At 56.0% G+C, this 18,213-nt stretch overlaps 4 protein-coding genes across 4 annotated transcripts; 1 reads left to right on the top strand and 3 right to left on the bottom strand.

Annotated features, from left to right (window-relative positions):
• Positions 1–2,947: 2,947 nt before the first annotated feature.
• Positions 2,948–3,627, bottom strand: F5144DRAFT_656671 (uncharacterized protein; the record flags this gene model as incomplete). The annotated part of the gene is made up of 2 exons (XM_066793169.1): positions 3,283–3,627; positions 2,948–3,166 (listed from the first exon to the last, which is right to left on the bottom strand). Exons 1-2 carry the CDS (start codon positions 3,550–3,552, stop codon positions 2,948–2,950), a joined length of 489 nt encoding a protein of 162 aa, XP_066639601.1. The 5' UTR covers positions 3,553–3,627.
• Positions 3,628–9,302: 5,675 nt separating this feature from the next.
• Positions 9,303–10,399, bottom strand: F5144DRAFT_595145 (mitochondrial carrier domain-containing protein; the record flags this gene model as incomplete). The annotated part of the gene is made up of 2 exons (XM_066790664.1): positions 9,303–10,090; positions 10,177–10,399. 2 exons carry the CDS (start codon positions 10,397–10,399, stop codon positions 9,303–9,305), a joined length of 1,011 nt encoding a protein of 336 aa, XP_066639602.1.
• A 1,349-nt stretch (positions 10,400–11,748) lies between these two features.
• Positions 11,749–13,462, bottom strand: F5144DRAFT_550498 (citrate synthase mitochondrial precursor; the record flags this gene model as incomplete). Its single annotated transcript, XM_066787641.1, has 5 exons — positions 11,749–11,800; positions 11,865–12,111; positions 12,198–13,135; positions 13,213–13,277; positions 13,346–13,462. The coding sequence occupies 5 exons, from the start codon at positions 13,460–13,462 to the stop codon at positions 11,749–11,751; spliced, it is 1,419 nt and encodes a 472-aa protein (XP_066639603.1).
• A 1,236-nt stretch (positions 13,463–14,698) lies between these two features.
• On the top strand, positions 14,699–17,891 carry F5144DRAFT_343542 (uncharacterized protein). Its single transcript, XM_066784241.1, has 6 exons — positions 14,699–15,031; positions 15,136–15,381; positions 15,611–15,713; positions 15,804–16,806; positions 16,881–17,049; positions 17,118–17,891. Exons 1-6 carry the CDS (start codon positions 14,909–14,911, stop codon positions 17,736–17,738), a joined length of 2,265 nt encoding a protein of 754 aa, XP_066639604.1. The 5' UTR covers positions 14,699–14,908; the 3' UTR covers positions 17,739–17,891.
• The last annotated feature ends 322 nt before the right edge of the window (positions 17,892–18,213 follow it).

Genomic DNA, 18,213 nt, shown 5'->3' on the forward strand with positions numbered 1-18,213 from the left:
GTCGGTGATAAGCGCGAGGAATTTTTCAGACGATGACCGTTTGATTAGGGTCGCGGTAAGGTGCAATCGCCCAAATCGACCAAGACCGGACAGGTGTGGATGGAGAGCGGAGAGGGCGGACTCGAGGGGAGAAGCGAGACCTCACGTCGAAGGGAGTTTTAGAAGGACCTCCGTGCGTAAAGGAAAAAAGGAAAGGAAAGAGAGCTTTGGGGGGAGGAGCGGGTGGGTGACCGGCGTATTTCAACGTTTGCTTGCTCGCTGCACGAACCACGGGAGGAAGGCTCGTTGTTCGGCCCACGCCCGAGAGCTCAACTCACTTTCCACTTTCCGTAATCAACGCACCTTGTCCCTGTACCGATAAAACGCTACCCTCTTTCTCTCCAACGCCGCCCACGGCGCGGGATTGTTACGCCAGTGCCCCCAAGCGAACCTTCCTAACGCTCCCAGGTTGGCCACTGACGAGAGGTGGATCCCCGTCGCGCCGAAGAATGGCACCTGGGCACCCGGCCACTGGCGGCGTTGATGCGAGTCGGGTATCTCCAGCCCCTACCGTGTGCGACTCCGCTAGCACTGGGCGTGGCTCGGTCTAGCCAGCGGCTTTTGTGCGCTGGAGCTGTCTCGGGCTTTTTTTCGGTTTCAATTCACACTGTCTACAGCCGGAAATCGATGTGATGTGACCCCAAGCATTGGGGGGCAGCCGGGGGCCCCTGTCTGCCAGGACAGAAAGTGGGCACCCCGGCTGTAAGTCGCAATGTCCAGGGAGCTACCTGAACCGTTCAAGCCGAACTGGTACTTGTTCTCCACTCTATGTTTGCCTTGGCTGCAAATCCCTCGCGGCCGGTACCTGGTTGCAGCTTCCCACCGAGGTACCGCCTCAACAACCCAGTCTGCGGGATTTTCTGACTGTGCCTCCGCGCTTCCTCTCGAGCTTGCCCACAACCGTGTGCATCTCGCCCAGGCGGGTTACCGACCTTGGATACATTACACATTACACAGGATTCTGGAAAATTTACACGACGATGCGATGTGTGAGCTCGGCTTCGCTTCTCTTCTAGGCGTTTTTGCTCGACAGGGCGATATACACTAATTCGCGCCAGTTGAGACCGGATTGGCTCCCAGTCATCAATCCGATTGACAGTCTCACGGAACCTGCCAGGCAAGCCAGGGCAGGTTTCACCGTTTCTTGCCCGGCAAAACACTTTCCTGGGCATCAACTTCTCGATCGCTCTCTTGGCGAAACGTGAAACCGCACGGACCGATGAAAAATTGACAAGCTTTGCCCGTTCGCCATGGAAGAAGCCCTCGGCGAGGAGTATCCATGAAGCAGTTGCATCGCTTTGACTGTGGCTGGGCGAGGTTCCCATGGGTAGCAGCACGCAATGTCGTTTTCCTACTGGTTGGAGAGGCCATCCTTGCTGGAAACAACGGGATATTGATACAGGAAAGAATACTTCGTACAAGAGCGCGGTAACTAACGAACAGTACGATACCGGCGTGCCAAGCACGAGCAGCAGTGCCAATCGAACAGACTGCATTGGCATGCTTGCTTGCTTGCTCGCTCTCGCCCCCTCGTCCTTCGCGGCGGCGGCACGGCGCATCCCAGGTTCAGGGTCCCCGCGAGTCTGACTGATCCGAGTGTGGAGCCGGGAGGCTCACTCACCCACGGGAGGATGGGGCAACGAGCCATTTGTTTGTTTGCCCATCAATTAAGAACGGGCGAAGCATGCGGGCATACCCGAAAGCCAGGTGCCACTGCCATGCGCGTTTTTGACAAAGAGCGCAAGACCAGCCAACACACCACCTTACCCAAGATGCCAGGCCGCAGCATGGTCTTTCTGTCAGCGAAGCACTAACCACCGGGGGAAGCGATCGCGAACGTCATGGCGAATTCGCGCAATTGGCTTTTCAGCCGGATCCTTGATACCGCCGCCCAAAGAGGGTGTGTAGGATCGGCTGAAGCGGAAGTGCCGAGGCCATGACCGGTTTCCCTACGTCATTTTTGCATGTACATTGCCCCAAACCAACGCCTCGAACCGCACAGTTTCGCATCGTGGAGACCTTCACGCTTCACTTTGGCAGGCCGACCCTTCCGGAGCGTTATCGAAAATTTTCTACCTCTAACATCTCGCCCCCTTTGTATCGATTCCCCTTATGTTTTTGATTCTCGGGATTCCCGATTGACGGCGAGTAGTTAATTCGCCGCCTCTCGGCGCCAGAGATTGGTGCATTCGAGCCCTCAAGGCTGCCCAGCCCTGCCCCTCCAAAACCCCAGACTTGAATCGACAGCTCCCCGTGCTCCCCCACAGGGGTCGCCAGTGCCGGCCGATTGTGGCTGCATGACCCGAGTCGTGGCGCCGGAACCAGACAACGACAAGGCCGGGGATATTGCGACGAGCGAGCGGGATTTTGACGGGCGATCAGGGACTTCGATGGAAGCAAGATAAGAATAACGTTTACTGGATGGCGTGTGTGGAGGTTTCTCGAGCCAAGTCCAACGTGGAAAGCTGATTCGGGGGAACGAAGCTCTCCAAGACCGTTGTCACCACCTGGGGTGCGACAACGCCCAGACTTATAGATTCAAAGAGGCGCGAAACCAACCCGCTTGGCACCTTGGATGAAATTGGGATGTGAGCATAAGGCGGCCAACCGGAATCCTTATCAGAACATCTAACTGGCCGTTGCTCGATCTTGTTATCTCGATCTTCACGGCGGCTGCCAAGCACGCGACAAGTTGCGATCTGTCGGCGGGTTGTCATACAAACATAGCTCTGGGCTTCTTTTGGTGCCGAGATCTGGAAGAGTGCTTGTCGTTTGCGAAGACAGATTACCTGCGGTAATCGGGACCCCCAAATCCGGGTGCACCGAGCCTCTACGTAAGAACGGAGGGTTGCAGGCGATCGATCCCGTCAAAGGCGGCACATAATCCCGCAAATGGCGGTCTGAGAAGTTATGTGCAATGTTGAGTCCTTTTCTCATAACCTTTAGCCAACTGAATCCAGCCAAAAGTCTCTGGTAACCAATGGAGCGACATGGCAGCGGGTTGCGGCGGCCGTTCCAGCGGGAGTGGGTTTCTGTTGATCCTGCTTGCGGGGAACTTCCTCGCATAGTCTTGGGGGACTGGGGCCGGCTCAATAAGGCGGGTGGGCAAAAACACCATCCTCAAATTCTCCATGCATCAGAGGTATAACTGCATCCAGTATTCCGGGCACACGACATGAAGGCGGGAACGGGATCTCATCATTCAGCATGCACTCCAGCCTAAGCACGGAGCAGCCGGCTCACCGGCCCATCACCCCCAACCATTCTGACGCCGAGTGTCGCTTGCCGATCCCGTGCGGCGTGGGGGGCGAGTATGCCGTCTTCGGCCAGCGACCGACGTCGCTTCCGCCAGTGGCAATTCTCGGCGGCACCCCCGGGGGATACGGAGCCATGCTCGCAGGCTCGCCACGGAAGCAAACGCTCAGAGAACCAACCAACAAGAACGGCCGGAGCGCGTTTTTCGAGAATGGGCGACGGTGTGGTGTGGTTGGGACCCGTTGTGACACGGACCATGGCCAAGATTTCTTTGGCAATTGAGCCTGGAGGAAGAGACCCACCGCCCCATCGAAATATGCGCGGATCCGAGCTGTCTGCACAAAAAAAAAATCACTCTCCACGTGTGGTGGATCAGTTTGTCCCCACTTATGCAAAGAAGACCCTGCCTGCTGCAACTTTCACGATGCTGCCGGCGGCCATTGCTCGGCAGCTCTGCCGCAGGAGGAGTTTCAATTTCACAGTTTCCCACTCGCCATCCGTTCAGGAGCTGTCTGGGCCCGCTTTGCGGGCATCCTCGGACATTGCAATCGTGTCCATCAGTGTCGATACGCTACAGGCGACTCCGCGAGCGTGGGTGTGTTTTTTTTGTTTACGTGCGTACGGTCAAAAAAACCAAAAACCGAAAAAGAGCTTCCAAGACGGGTGTTCTCGTTCACCGTCGCTCAAAAAGAATCACCAATTCCCTCAAATCCCATCGCCAAGATGGGCCCAGAACTCCAAGCCCCTGCCTACCTTCCCCGCATTCTCCATTCCGCTCATGTCATCGGTTCGAAGCCAAGCAACAGGGCAATGGGCGTCAAAGCAGAAAATGGCGGTAGAAAACCTTGCGGAAGTGAGTCCGGGCGCATTCCGTTTGGCGTTGGGCGTGGGGTGCATCACCGACAGCCCAACTCGTTTTAGCCTCGCGAACGGTGAGCAACAGCGATGGAACCCGCTTCGCCAAAACGAGCCAGTCGTCGGCGAGCGAAAAGCTGCAAGAACGGGATTTGTTGGGTTGCTCGCCCGCGATGGAACCCCCGTCCCCGGGAGGTGGCATCCATGAAAGTGGGCCAGGACTCAAATGGAAATCAGGCTCAGGTTCTTGTTTTGTTTGGTTTCTCCGGTCGTCGTCCAGGACTCCTGCCGAACCTGCCCAAAGAAGGAAGCTGTCGAGTGACGAGGCCAGCGCTCATTCGCCGATCGAAAATGGGCTGCCACTGGCCACTGGCTGCGCCTGTGCATGTCCCAAATCCACACGCATGCAGGTACGCGTTTCCGTCCGTCTCCTCCCGTTCTCCATCAAACCCGCACCGTCGTGGTGCTCCGTACTGTGCTCCGCCGTTTGCACTTGTTTGGCTGTCATTGGTGTTGCGTTGGCGGGCGAGGTTGCGATGCTTTGGTTCACGGTTTGGCTCCTTGGCTCTGTCGGTGTTTGTCTTGGGGCTTCGTTCAAGTGACACAAGACCGATGCTGTCAAACGCAATACATTCCCCGGGCTAGTCTAGACCTGTGGCTTTTTCACGTTGAACCAAGGGTCTCGTCTCGTGTAGATAGTGGCATACTGGGCATCGAGGGTTGGCCCTGGCTGCTACTGAGCGCCGTCTCGTCTGACGTTCCAGCTTGGCCATCCTCCTTGTCATCCCCAGCCTTCAACATTTCCTAAAACAACTACTAGTGCGGAATGGGACAGACTACTGAGCACGAGGGCAACTTCGCCGCAAGCTTACCCTCAAGTGAGGAGCATCACGAGAGTTGGGTGGCTGGAAAAGCGACAAGGCGCAAAACACGCTAGTCAACGGCTGTGCCTCCGAACGGCGTCCCGATGAGGTTGTGTTCCCCATGGGCGGGCTGAAAACCACCTGGCCTTGCCGTCATCCGCAGGAGCCGCTCTATTTTCAGGGAGGCAAACTCGCAAGGAAAAGTGGTTGGGTGTATAAAGCCTGCTTCTGACCCCGGCAGCATTCCACCAGCCTACCAGGCATCCAAATGCCAGGCAGTTTCTCCTCGGGGCTGACAAGCTGCAACCAACACCACACCGGATGGAGCATCATCGGGCAGGTGACACCACTCGCCTTACCTCGCCTCGCCTCACACCCCCGAGCAAGCCAGGTCGGCGAGGGCGGAAAGAACCGACTCGGTGATGAGGCAATTCGCGACGACCCCCAACTCTTGAGGCAACGAGCTGGCTCCCCCACCCCCAGGATCGAATCCAGGGGTCTGTCTCGCAGCAGAGCCTCGCTTATCGGCCGCCGACATTCAGCAATTAGCACCTCTTTCCATGACCTGAACATTTTACCCTATCAGCTCATTTCTGGCTGATTATTATTCCAAGCCCACCCTGACCTAGCGAGCCTAGTCCACCAATACAGCTTTACAAGTAACTAACTAGCAATTCATGCTTTCCCGTGTCTTCTCAGCCCAGCGCAATAGTTACTGGTTCCAGACCCGGAGGCCAGCTCCAGTATCCAGCTCAGCTCGGAAAAGACCTCATTTTGCGCGCTTTATGCACCAGGGGGGGAAACAGTTAAACTAGCGGCCCGATTGGGGGAAAGAGGAGTCTCGGTCAACCGTGGCCTTGCCAGTAGTTACTTGTAAAGTTACGAGGCAAATATTGAAAGCCAACAGGAGAGAGATTACCTAGCTCTCATGGGGACGTCGGCGCTGTCGCGTGCCGGTTTCCGCTTCCGCGGCGGTGGGAGAGTTGTCTCGGCTGTGTGGCTGCAAGCTGAGCGAGCTCCTGGGGCTTCGGCGCTCGCTCGTCGTCTCGCGGCACTTCGGCGATATCCCAGCTAAGGTTATTTCACCCAAAGGCCGGTCGGAGTTCGGGATTGGGCACGTACCCTTTTTTTTTTTTTTGCCTTTCTCCGCGTAGATGTTGGGAGTGGAATTCTCCGGTTCGGTTTTGGGTGCTGCTTTCTCCGGCTCGCGTTTCCTGTTTTGGTGCGTCTATTACCGGCTTATTGCCATCCTTGCAATACAACTAAACGAGTGAACGTATCGGATGGTTTTTTCTCGCCTATCCAGAAACGCTGATTCCCAAGACGCCGGAAAAACGTGAATGCGTGTGTCACTCATTGCCCTTCGTGATAACTATCCTAGGCCGGGGCCCCTTTCAGTTTTGCGGGTGCGTGGAGTCGGTTTCCCCTTTTCGTTTCTCTCAGCTTCTTCTGGAAACAAGACGGCTCGGGTTTTTTTCTTTGCACGGCTTCGTTTGCTCCGCTCCGCTCCGCTCGGTCAGGGAAGAAGAAAGTGGAAACCAAAACACCATGGAGCCCCTTGTTTTTGCTCCTTCTCGATGTTTCGTGCCATCTCCGAGGTGTTTGATGAATATAAACCGGGGTCATCATAGTTCGCGTTGCCGGGGTGCTGCCTGCGAGAATGAAAACACCCGGGTGGAGGAGAGAGGAGCTTGTTTTATTTTTGAGTATAGCCTTTCATGGCCGAAGCAAGGTTGACCGTGTTGTTGTCGTCCTAGGTTGTCTTGTCTTCGGCCGAGGATTGCGCTGAAGCTGGGAGATGGTTCACATGGTTTCACTTGTTTGAGTAACCGTATGTGTGCCTTCACTCTTGTATCTGCCTGTATCAAGTTCAGTATGTCACAGGTTGTCATATAGCATTTGTCTCAACTAAATTGCTCCGCGGCCGAACGCAGTTATAGTCGTTAGTACCGTGGCTTCCTTCACATCTCTTCGAGTTCACCAGTTGGAGGTTGAGCTTCTGGCCCAACTCCACGTCTCAAGAAATCCAATTCCTTCAACCATCCTCGGACAGTACCCCAGGACTGAGTGGCAATGCCGTCTTCTATGATACCGCCCGACTGTTTGCCTTCCACCCATAGCCGGAACCTCCGTACCGCCGGCAGTACCGAGGTCATCCATGAAGCCAGGAGGCATCAAGGTGCGCAATTATCGTCCCATGTTGCGTCAGAAGGTTTGTGTTTGTCTCATCACCACACTTCCCTACGTCGGCGGCTCCGAGGTCGGGAGCGGATGCCGGGCCGGCTCCTGACTCGGGCTTCTGGGTGGCAACCCGGCGAACGTTGTAGATCCCGACAACGGGCTGTTTGTTTCGCATACGAAACTTGGAGTTAAACTCAGCTGTTTCAAAAGACTCGACCCGGAGAAAACAAGGATGTTAGAACATACCACGACCGTTTTACGGAAATACCCGCCCCATGGTGGTGCTTCCTGGGGATGAAGCATGACGTCTGCCCAGATACTTCTTTCTAACGTCGAGGGTTTGAGCTTGGAGGAGACCACAAGGCCTGACTAGTGTGTCAGTCTGGGATAAGCCGCCATGGACAGGACGAAAATTATACAAAGTCACTAAGACTAAAAGATATACGACTTGGGCTTCGGGCTCGTCGAGGAGTCGGTTATAGACCCGCCAAACAAAATAGGAAGTAACAGAAGCTGTAAAACAAAGCAAGTGACCGAGAGACCTAGATGTGGAAGGAATGGGCAAAAGAGGTAAGCATATAGAGCTATCCATCTCTCACTCTAAAGAGATACAAGTGGATGCCAGGTATAGCAAGCTCCCTAGGTAGCATCTCCTATGTCGTTGAATCCCATCCTATTCAGATGAGAGATGCTGTCGCAAAGCTGTAGCCCTTCCTATCAAACCCGAGTCTGCCCGAGACACATAAAGGAAATACTGATGTGAAGGAATCTCTAGTTAGTGGTGTTTCGAGCTCAAATGATGACTCAAACATCTTAGATTGAACTCATTATTAATTATGACAGCCTGGTTTTGAGGCCATCTTATGAACGTAGGTACAGGCAGCCAACAGTCAACGGCCATGAGAGACTCGGCTGGATGTTGGACACCTCCTCGGCACCGCACCGGCCTGGGTACAGACCACGAGGGCGCAATGCTACGGGTATACGTTTCCTCATCCCCTGAGACATTGTGGCCAACACACCGGATATGTCAAACATCTTTCGACAATCGTTAACACAAGCTGTTTCTGTGTACAAAGCATAAAAACTAGATTTACAAGTACCGCGCTCGACATTGACGTTCACATCACCACATCAAGTTCACTTACCGTAGCACTCATCCTTCTCACTTTTAACCCTAGTCCACCCCTATCCATCACTCTGCATCTGCCTGTAACTATCACGAGATAAACACATATGACCAACCGCACCAGACCCATTCCCCGACCTCCAAGGCGCCCGTTCATAATCCCAACCACTACCTAGTTACCTAGCAGACGTCACCAACATCACTTCACCATCCCCAACAGGTTATAGCCGAAACGTTTCTGATAAACACCGAGTAAGTGATACCACTCATATTCACCCACCTTGACCCCCTTATATATTAAGCAACCATTACCACCCTCCTTTACTTCATCCACCCACGCACAACACTCGAACTCAACCTCCAAGCCCCAGGCCCCAGGCCCCAAGCCTCCACGTTGGGCGGCAGTCAATCCCAACGTCAGGATACTTATCTCAGCCGTGTAAGTACCAGCACAAAAGCCCACCATCCCGTCCACGATTCCCCTTGACATCCTCAACGCCCCCTTCACTTAGGGGGGTATATACAAACCAGTCTCCTGACGACGAAGATGTTTTCCCGGGAAGGGATGGGAGGTGGGGTGGGTTCTTACAATATTATGTTGTTTGTTGTCATGGTTCAATGGCAAGGAAAAGGGGGTGGGGGTAGAAGTTGGACCTCGCCTCTGAGACGGGGTTTCCCAAGGAGAGATGCGGATGTCTTGCTGTCTCACCCTACCAGATCAACACCACATGGCAATTCCTGATCACGATAGGGCGTGTCGGGGGTCGTAGTCACAAAACAATCAACGGGTGGGTCGAGTAACAGAAAAAGCAAGTCTATATTGGCCCACCCACGCATGACCGCTGGTCCTAGCCTGTATTATAAAAGTCGTGTAGAGCCTGCCGAACCGCCCGCTCCTGGAAAAAATCAAGGGAGAAATTCAATCGGCAAGTGGTATCCCCCATTCAGGGGTCGACTCAAGATCACAACACGAATGTCGCTTAGTGCTTCGCGGTGACCTGGTCGCCCGTCAGCTTCTCGACATACGTCTTCGCCCTGTTTCGATGAGTTAGCAATGCTAGATTAGAATGTGAAGCAAGGGAGAAAGGGACGTACATATCACCCATGGCAACCATGCACACCGTCTGCCAGATACCCAGGCCGATGCGGGGCGCGACGCCGCGGTATAGGCCCTTGATGCCGTTGCTGTCGTAAATGTACCTGAACGTGTTGCCGACGGTCATCTTCTTGGGACGGTTGGGGTCGTCCTTCTTGCTCTGCATCTCGACACGGATGACCTCGATGGGCTGGTTCCAGGCCGAGAGACCACCACCAAGCGCCGAGGCGGTGATCTTCTCAAAGGCGTTCAGCTTCTCGCCGTGCTCCTTGTTGGTGACCCTGCGGATGCCCTGCTCGGCGAGCCGGCTCAAACCGAAGCGGGAGCCCCAGTTGGTCATCTGGCGAATGGCGACGGCGTTGACACCCTTGTTGATGCCGCGAATACCCTCGCGGCGGTAGATGTCCATGAAGGTAGCCCAGGTACCGGGCGCCTTCTGGCCTGCAGCTGCTACCTTGTGCTTGGTGATCTCGACCGTCTTCATGCAGGTACAGAAGCCCATGGTCGCGTATGCCTGGGCAACACCGCCAGTCACGCCGCCAATGATGCCGCCACCGAACTCGTTGGCGCCCGCGTTGCGAGCATAGTATTCGGCCTCCGAGGCGACGAAGAGCAGCACGGCGCCCTTGGTCGACGCTTCGATCCAAGCCCACGGAATCAAACCCTGGTAAACTGTGAACGAGAAACCCCCATGTCAGCAGCGATTCAAAGCCGAACGATTCGGTATTAATTATGTGGATCGGGGCGATGTAACCTACAGCCGAGAATACCACCGCGGTTCCAGATGCGGCCCAGAGCTGTCGCGAAGCCATCGCTGCGGTGAGCGGCCATGGTGGTCTTGGTGACCTCCAGGGGCTGACCCAGGGTGGTGACCTCAAACATGTTGAGCCCAGCGCCCAGCAGCAAGTTGGAGAACTTGATGGGCTTCTTCTCCAGCTTCTGCGGCGGCGAGGCCGGGGCGGGGGCGACAGCGGCGGACATGACTATGCGGATGTTGCGACAAAGGGGCCCTGACCAAGGGAGGAGGTTGCTTCTTCGCGGGCGGGGGAGGGAGTACGCGGGGTGATGCGAGGAAGACGGAGTCTAGAGAGTTGTGGTGGCTGAACGGGTTGGCAGATGTGCGTCTCTAAGACTCTCCGGAAGAAATAGACGGTTGTTCGGGAGGCAGGCGGGTTGCTTGATGGATCGGTTCGAGGAGGACCCTAATTTGCACGTGTTACCGATGGGCGCTCTTCACTGTGGGTTTCGACTGGCGGCTGCTGCCCAAAGAGGAGTACCCCGGGGCGAGGTACGTTGGTATACCCGCGGCAATGCGGGCAAAGCGGGCAGCGCGGGCAATGCGACAATTCAGGGTCCACACTTACAGTTCGAGATGCTCTTCGATGCGGATTACTCGCGATTGATGCGAATGTTCGACAACGAGGAAGTTGGCGATGGTTGTGAAGGAATCGGAAACAGTCGGGGGACCGAACGGGACGCACTTTTGAGGCTGACCACCCTGGAACACCCGAAAAAATTGCTGATGGCTTTGGGATTGTCGGGCATCGGGCGATGGTGCTTGCCCGGTTCGGGCCCTTTGTGCATAGCCAGGGGGGAGGCGTCAACCCTCAACAGACGTCTCTCATTGGCTAGCCACCCCTGGATCCCTCAACGCCTTCCTCGGTAGCTCAACGCAATCCCGCTTGGGGTTGGGACGATCTTCGCGGACTGGGATTTGGGGTAACGATTTTTAGAATTTGGGTTCCGACTTTGTGTGCGACTTCGGGACTCGTGGCATCACCGCCTACGAAATATCTAGACCGCTGTTCTACACGTATGCCAAAAAAATCTCTGCGTTTCAACGTGTCTCGACTTCAATTGATCGATCCGATTGAGCTGATCGGGACAGCTACTTGGCTGGATGACAGGAGCTCAAGCCGAGCGGGGCAAAGCCCCTTCGGGCAATCCTCCGAGTCGCTCTCTCTCGGAGCGATGCTCTCGGTGCCCCGAGGCCGGAGGACCGCGAAATGGAGATGAGTACGGGTAGAGGGGTCACCATGCGCGGTCAGCGATGCATGCATTTGCCGACCTGCGTCATCCCGCACCTTACGCTCGGAATCGGAGTGCTTATTCGTACTAGTCGTGAACTTTTCATCTTTTGGGCCCGGAGTACGGAAACTGTATCGTACAATCGCAATGGATAGCCATCCGCCCAGTCAACCTCCGTGCCGGGCTGCAGAAACCGCTCAGATATCCCATCCATTCTATACATGATATAACCGTAAACGAACCCATCGCGCCGTGCCCAACAACCCAACCCTATGCGCGCATGGCGCCAATATTACAACCACTTACAGCTTCTTGCAGATCTCGACCCACTTGTCGGTCGAGAAGCTCTTGGGGCTGCACACATTATCACGTCAGCGGAATTATTCGGGGTCGCATTCTGTGCGTGGGGGTCGCTTACCGCTCGATGGGGGCGCCAACAGCGCGGTCAATGATAAGCTGGGGGAGCACACCAATGGCGCGCGAGACACCAAAGAGGACAGTGTAGTAGTTGGCCTCAGTCAGGCCGTAGTACTGGAGGAGAACACCAGAGTGGGCATCGACGTTGGGGTACGGGTTCTTGGTCTTGCCGTGCTCGGTAAGAACCTTGGGGGCGATCTTGTAGACCTGGCTGACCAGGTTGAACATGGGGTCCGAGGGCATCTTCTCTGCAGAGGGGGTCAGTAGCCGTTCTCATACGTATTTGGCGGCTCAGTTGCGGAAAGGGGGGGGGGGGGGTTCCAGGTCGGCTTACCCTGAGCGAACTTGCGCTGGGCAGAGTAACGCGGGTCGGTCTTGCGGAGGACGGCGTGGCCGTAGCCGGGAACGACGCGGCCGCTGTTCAGGGTGTCCCAGAGGTACTTGGTGATAGCCTCATCGCTGAGGTCGTCACCAACGACCTTCTTCATCTCGGTGAGCCAGTTGAGCACCTCCTGGTTGGCGAGGCCGTGCAGAGGGCCGGCGAGACCGTTCAGGCCAGCGGCCAGGGACAGGAAGGGAGAGCTGAGGGCGCTGCCAACCAGGTGGGTAGTGTGGGCGCTGACGTTGCCACCCTCGTGATCGGTGTGGATGGTGAGGTAGAGACGCATGAGCTCGATGAAGTCGGCGTTGTTGCCGAAGCCGAGCTGGTTGGAGAAGTTGTAGGCGTAGTCCTTGTCCTTCTCAGCGGGGACAACCTTGCCGCCCTTGAAAACGTTCTGGTAGATGCGAGCGGCGATGGTGGGGAGCTTGGCAATGAGGTCCATCGAATCCTCAAAGGTGTAGCCCCAGTAGTCCCTCTTGTGAACGCCCTTGGCGTAGGCGCGGGCGAACGACGAGGTCTGCTCGAGGGCGGTAACGGCCATCGAGAACTGGGCCATGGGGTGGAGATCGGTAGGGCAGCGGTCGATGAGCTCCTCAACGAACTTGGGGATCTCGGAGCGGGCAGCCCAGTCGGCCGACAGCTCGCGAACCTGCTGCTCGGTGGGGACCTCGCCGGTCAGGAGAAGCCAGAAGAGACCTTCGGGCAAAGGCTCGTTGCCACCGGGGGCCTTGGGCAGAAGCTCTTGGCACTCGGGGATAGTCTTGCCTCGGAAACGGATACCCTCCTCGGCGTCGAGGACGGAACCTTCCCACACCAGGCACTTGATGCCACGAGCGCCGCCATATACCTGGTCGAGAGTGACCTTGTCGATGACCTTGGAACCGTGCTCCCTATTTGCGGCAGCGCGTCAGCAAGGTACACACAACTACAAGGACCTAGTTAGTGAAATAGGAAAGGGTTTCCATACTTCCTCAACGCCTTGATCTGCTCAATCTTCTCGGGCAGAAGCTCGGCAAAGCGCTCCTTCAATGTCTACATGCAGGTTACACGGTCAATAAATGATGTCAGGCTGCAGAAGGCAGAAACGGGGCGAGGTGTACCTGGCTCTTGGAGGAGTAGCATCTGGCGGCCGTGAAGGCGGTGTTTCTGTAGAAAACCGAGGGTGCCTTCAGGGAGGCCCTCATGGTGGAGGTCGCTAGGCGCATAGCGGGAGCCATGTTTGGTATCTGAGGTGTGAGGCTTGGGTGGTTGTCAAGGAGGTGAGGAAGGAAGGGGAGAAAACTTTCGGGCGATCAAGCTTAGTTAAAAAAAAAAACGCAACCCCCGGCCGGACACATGGGGGCGGCACCTGCAACACGCGGACCAACCGGGGTTCGGGACCAAGGCGGCCCCCCCAAAACATCACTGCAAAATGCCAACACCTAGCCTACTGTTTCCCGCATCCTATACCATCCGTACCCAGGGCGCAATTCCCGATCTTACCCGTAGCGGTTCCTTAAATCAAGAGAATGGCCATCCGGGTACCAGATAAGTTATCTGATGTACCTACAGAATATGTACTTGTCTCGGGATCTTTGCCAGCTCCTTCCTTTTGCAAAGACAGCACACACTTTTTGTCCCCAACAACACAAGAGGTCCATGCTTTTTTTGAGCTGCTGCCAGGTGTGGCCATTGACGTCACGGCGTTTGGTGGAATGGGCGTATCACTCACCCCAACAACCAACAACGAATAGAGGCCTCGAACCAATTAATTGAAGGTTAGGAATAGTTATTCATATGCTGCTGCCGATCTTACAGGCCGAATTGGTATTATGGACGCGGGGTGGGGGAATCAATCGGCATCCACAGACCCGGCCCGAGAAATCTGTTTCTCAACTGAGGCGCGTGCTTGAACAAACCCGACATCCTGTGCAACTATAAAATGGTTTGTTGGTGTCCTCCTGCCCGGGCTGTGTCCGTCGGCTTCTCGGTCATTCTCCTGGGCGACCGGAGGGGCTCAGTTCTGGTACGTACCAGCCGCCAGACAGACAGCCGGCTTAGTCAACCGGCAGACCTCTGGCTCAGACAAATGTGGGTCAAATGAACCATGCCATGAAAAGGTCGCCCTTAGTTCCATTGTCTGGGCTCCCCCTCCTCTTCCATCCCACAAAGAACTGGCGTTGTTGCTTGTCGCGACCCCATCAAATTTTCTCACAACAATCTATCCGAACCCATCTTCATCAATTCCACACAAGTCACAGTAGCCCCCGGTGCAAACTTGCTAGTCTAGAGGTCGACCTCGTGACTGGTGCAGCTGGTTGAAATACTATCCGCACTGGGCAGAATTTGCTGGTGCCGACGCGATTTTTGCAGGAGCGGCATCACAGTGTCCCGGGCCAAAGATTTTTCCTTTGCGCCTTTTCACCACCCCTTTAAATCGGTCATTCGCGTCATTCCTCTCGCTCTCTTCGAAGTTTCGTAATCCGTTGAGTGCATTCCCACAAAAGAGTGCAACCAACGAAGGCTGGATCTCCTCGACAGGCACCGTACTTTCGTGACTTGGGAGCATGGCATAGACCTTTTCGCCTAACAACTTGGGGCAATTATCGTACTTTACTTATCATCGCGAAAAACACGCTCCATCAAAGAACTCTTGATCCGACATCGCCTGCCATTGTTTCGCCATGGCATCGCCAGTTGTAGCAGAGCTGGAAGCCGGCCTGCAGGGCATGCTCTCGCTGAAGCCACCAGGAGTGTCTGGATCCCGAATTACAAATATCACGGCGCTATGTGTCGCCAACGTTCAGGTAAGCGATAACAAGCCCACACGAACCCTCGCATCCACGCATCCACACACCCACTCGAAGTCCTGTGCGGCACGGTTGTTAAACTGACATCCCCTTCTTCACAGTATGAATCGGTCCTGATACAAAAGCTATTCACCCATTTCAAGAAGACACCCGGCACACACAAACTGGGAGTACTCTACGTCGTAGACTCTGTAACAAGGAAATGGTTGGATCAGGCCAAAGCTCAAGGGCAAACACCGAGCATCTCGGCGCCAGACGGGACATTCGCTGCGGGTGTGAATAGAGTAACAGAACTGATCCCCATCTTGATGAACGACATCATTGCTACGACACCAGAAGACCAAAAGGTACGCAGAGAATATCGCATTGAATGCCACCTGATTCCTAGGAATATACCAGCAACGTGTGAGGCGAACCCAGGATGACCGACCCTATTCACGGGATTGCTGGGATCACCGCGAGTCAAGAGTCTCGCCGAGGGCATTGCCTCGAGACCCATCTCACTTGCGTTTTGAGACCTCGTACTTTTTATTTTTTTCATGATGGATGGACACTCACAAGGATTATTGCCTGTAGGAAAAGCTGAAGAAGCTGGTTGATATCTGGGAGAAGGGACAGACATTCCCTGCTTCCATGGTCAACTCCTTCAAGGAAAGGTTGAATGCGCCGAGATCCACGAGTAGGTTCACCCCAAGATTGTCCTCACCGCTTTGCTCTGTCGCACGCCGCCTCAGCCTACAATTTGCTCTAACCATACCCCTGTCAACAGATGCATCGACAACACCTCCCGGCAGCCCCCCTCCCAACCTCTTAGCCTCGCTTGGTTCTGGTAGCAAAGTGGCAGCGCCACCGGCAAACCAAGCAGTCCCGAACATCATTCTGGACAAACTTGCAAGCATTGCCCGACAGAATGCTTCGTCTGCGCAGAGTAATCCCAGCCTGGCAGCTTTAGCGCCAGCGCCCACCCCGGCTACGGCACCCGTGTTTAGTGCACCCGGTGGTCTGCCTAGTAATGCCGCGATGCAGGGCGCCCCGGCGCCTCTTTCAGCGCAGCCAGGCATTTCGTACCTCCAGACCTCTCAAGCGCCCGCCCATCCTGTAAATGTTCCAGGGCTGCCATTCGCATTTCCACCGGCGATGCCGGCACAGGCAGGGCCTCCAGCTGCACCGGGTGCCCCGGGCGGTATTCCGCCACAGCAGGGCGGCCCAAGTAACCCGGCTGCTGCGACCGTACAGCTTGTTGCAGCCTTGGCCGCTCAGGGTATTCCCATTGACAAGATCGCGAGCGTAATCCAGATGATGGGCCAAACCGGCACCATGCCCGCGGCAGCTCCACCCCAGATGCCCCAGCCCACCCAGACAGGTTACGCAGCACCTCCCCCAGTCGGCGGTGGCCCTGCCCCTTGGGACGCGCCTCGACCTGACGAATCCCGTGATCGGGGTAGCTACCATGACGGCATGAGGTCGCCAAACCGGCACCGAGGCCGGTCAAGGTCGCGCTCTCCTTCCCGTTGGGATAACCGGGGTTCTCCGAGATCGCGTGCAAATGACCGTGGTTTTGACTACGGACGCCCTGGCTCACCTGGCCGTGGCCGTGCCGATGACCGGCGCGGGCAGTTGCCGGATTACCGCCAACGGTCTCCTCATGGGCGTCACAGTGACAGTCCGGGACAGGAACCGTCCCAGCAGGAGAAGTGGGTCGAATATGATAACAGCGTTCCCAGCGGCAGCATCAAGGTGTATAGCCGGACCCTTTTTGTAGGCGGTGTAACGTCAGTACCAACCACTCTTGCGCAGCTTGCGCATCCCTCTTCTATGATAAACATTGTCCGCTAACCATCCCCAGTTGCTCCGAGAGCGAGCTCCGTGGAATTTTCAGCCGTTTCGGCCAAGTCCAAACTTGCATTGTCAACAAGGACAAGCGCCATGCGTTTGTCAAAATGTTCTTCCGCAAGGACGCCGAGCGGGCGAAGGCCGCCATGGAGGATATGCGCAGTCAGGATTTCCAACTCAGAGTAAGCCCCCCTGGTCTTTTCCTCTTTATATTGACAGCCTGTTTTGCTAACCATCCGCCCCGTGATAGACTAGATGGGGTGTGGGTTTTGGCCCCCGCGACTGCAGCGACTACCAAAGCGGCGTCAGCATCATTCCCATCCACAAGCTGACCGAGGCCGACCGCAAATGGATGCTGACCGCACCTTACGGCGGCTCCGGCGGCCGCCCCATCGTCAGCGGGCTATCCGTCGAAGAACCCGATATCGAGATAGGCGCCGGCGTCTCATCCAAGGCTATCAGCCGTCGCATGCAAACCGACAAGGGTGGTAACCACGGGCCCAAGTCCAGCAGGCATGCCGAGGACGAGCCGCCCGTCGGTTTTGGCGGACATGTCAACCCACCGGCTGCCGCCCACGGACACATGGGCGGCGGCCCGGGCGGACCCCCCAACAACGCTGGCGGCAATGCTAGCGGCGGTCCTCCCGGCGGCCGATGGCGCCACAAGGGCGCGGACAAGCATCACGGCGGCAGCGGCGGGCGCGATGTGAGGAGGGGTGGTGACGATCGGAACGACAACCACCACGGCAACAAGGGTGGCAACGCCGACGAGCCGATCGTCATGGACCTGCCCGCGGGCATCACCATGGGTCCCAACGGCATCAACTACCCACCCAATTTTGCCTTTGGCGGCACCGGGTCGCACCTCTAGGGTAGTCATAGCCGTGGGCGCCACTTAGATGGATAGTGGATGTGGTGTTATTACGCGGGTGTTTGGAGGCTTGCCGACGGGATTGGTGACTTTTTTTATCTCAAGTCACAAAAAAAGAATTGTGGTGCATTTCAGCCATCATGTCGCTTCCGGCGTTGGGGTTGGGGGTCCGGGGGATGGATGGATTTCTGCCAAGGTGGCCTAGCGAGAGGGGAGGGTTCTCATAACGGCCCACGGTCTCCGACGATTCTTTTATTCCTGCTTCACTTTTACCCGCCATTGTTGGCTTGTTTTGTTTGTATACAATTACTTTTCTTCTTGCTTGGTTTTTCTTCTGCCTTGAGGACCGTCACGGACTTGGGACGACATCATGTAGCGCAGGTTGTGTGGGTTGCGATGGTTTGGCGTTGGAGGGGAAACTGATGCTTCGAGGTTCGGATGGCGGTGGTAGAACACTGAGCGTGAATCTATCTCC

Source organism: Chaetomium tenue, assembly GCF_020726465.1.
Source record: "Chaetomium tenue strain MPI-SDFR-AT-0079 chromosome Unknown F5144scaffold_6, whole genome shotgun sequence".
Classification (NCBI taxonomy): Eukaryota; Fungi; Ascomycota; class Sordariomycetes; order Sordariales; family Chaetomiaceae; genus Chaetomium; species Chaetomium tenue.

Excerpts from the sequence above, each read along its gene's own strand:
- F5144DRAFT_343542 (XM_066784241.1), top strand. The coding sequence starts at position 14,909 with ATGGCATCGCCAGTTGTAGCAGAGCTGGAAGCCGGCCTGCAGGGCATG. Across the intron at positions 15,714-15,803 it reads GAATGCGCCGAGATCCACGA|ATGCATCGACAACACCTCCC; the intron begins GTAGGTTCACCC and ends CCCTGTCAACAG. Across the intron at positions 17,050-17,117 it reads GTCAGGATTTCCAACTCAGA|ACTAGATGGGGTGTGGGTTT; the intron begins GTAAGCCCCCCT and ends GCCCCGTGATAG.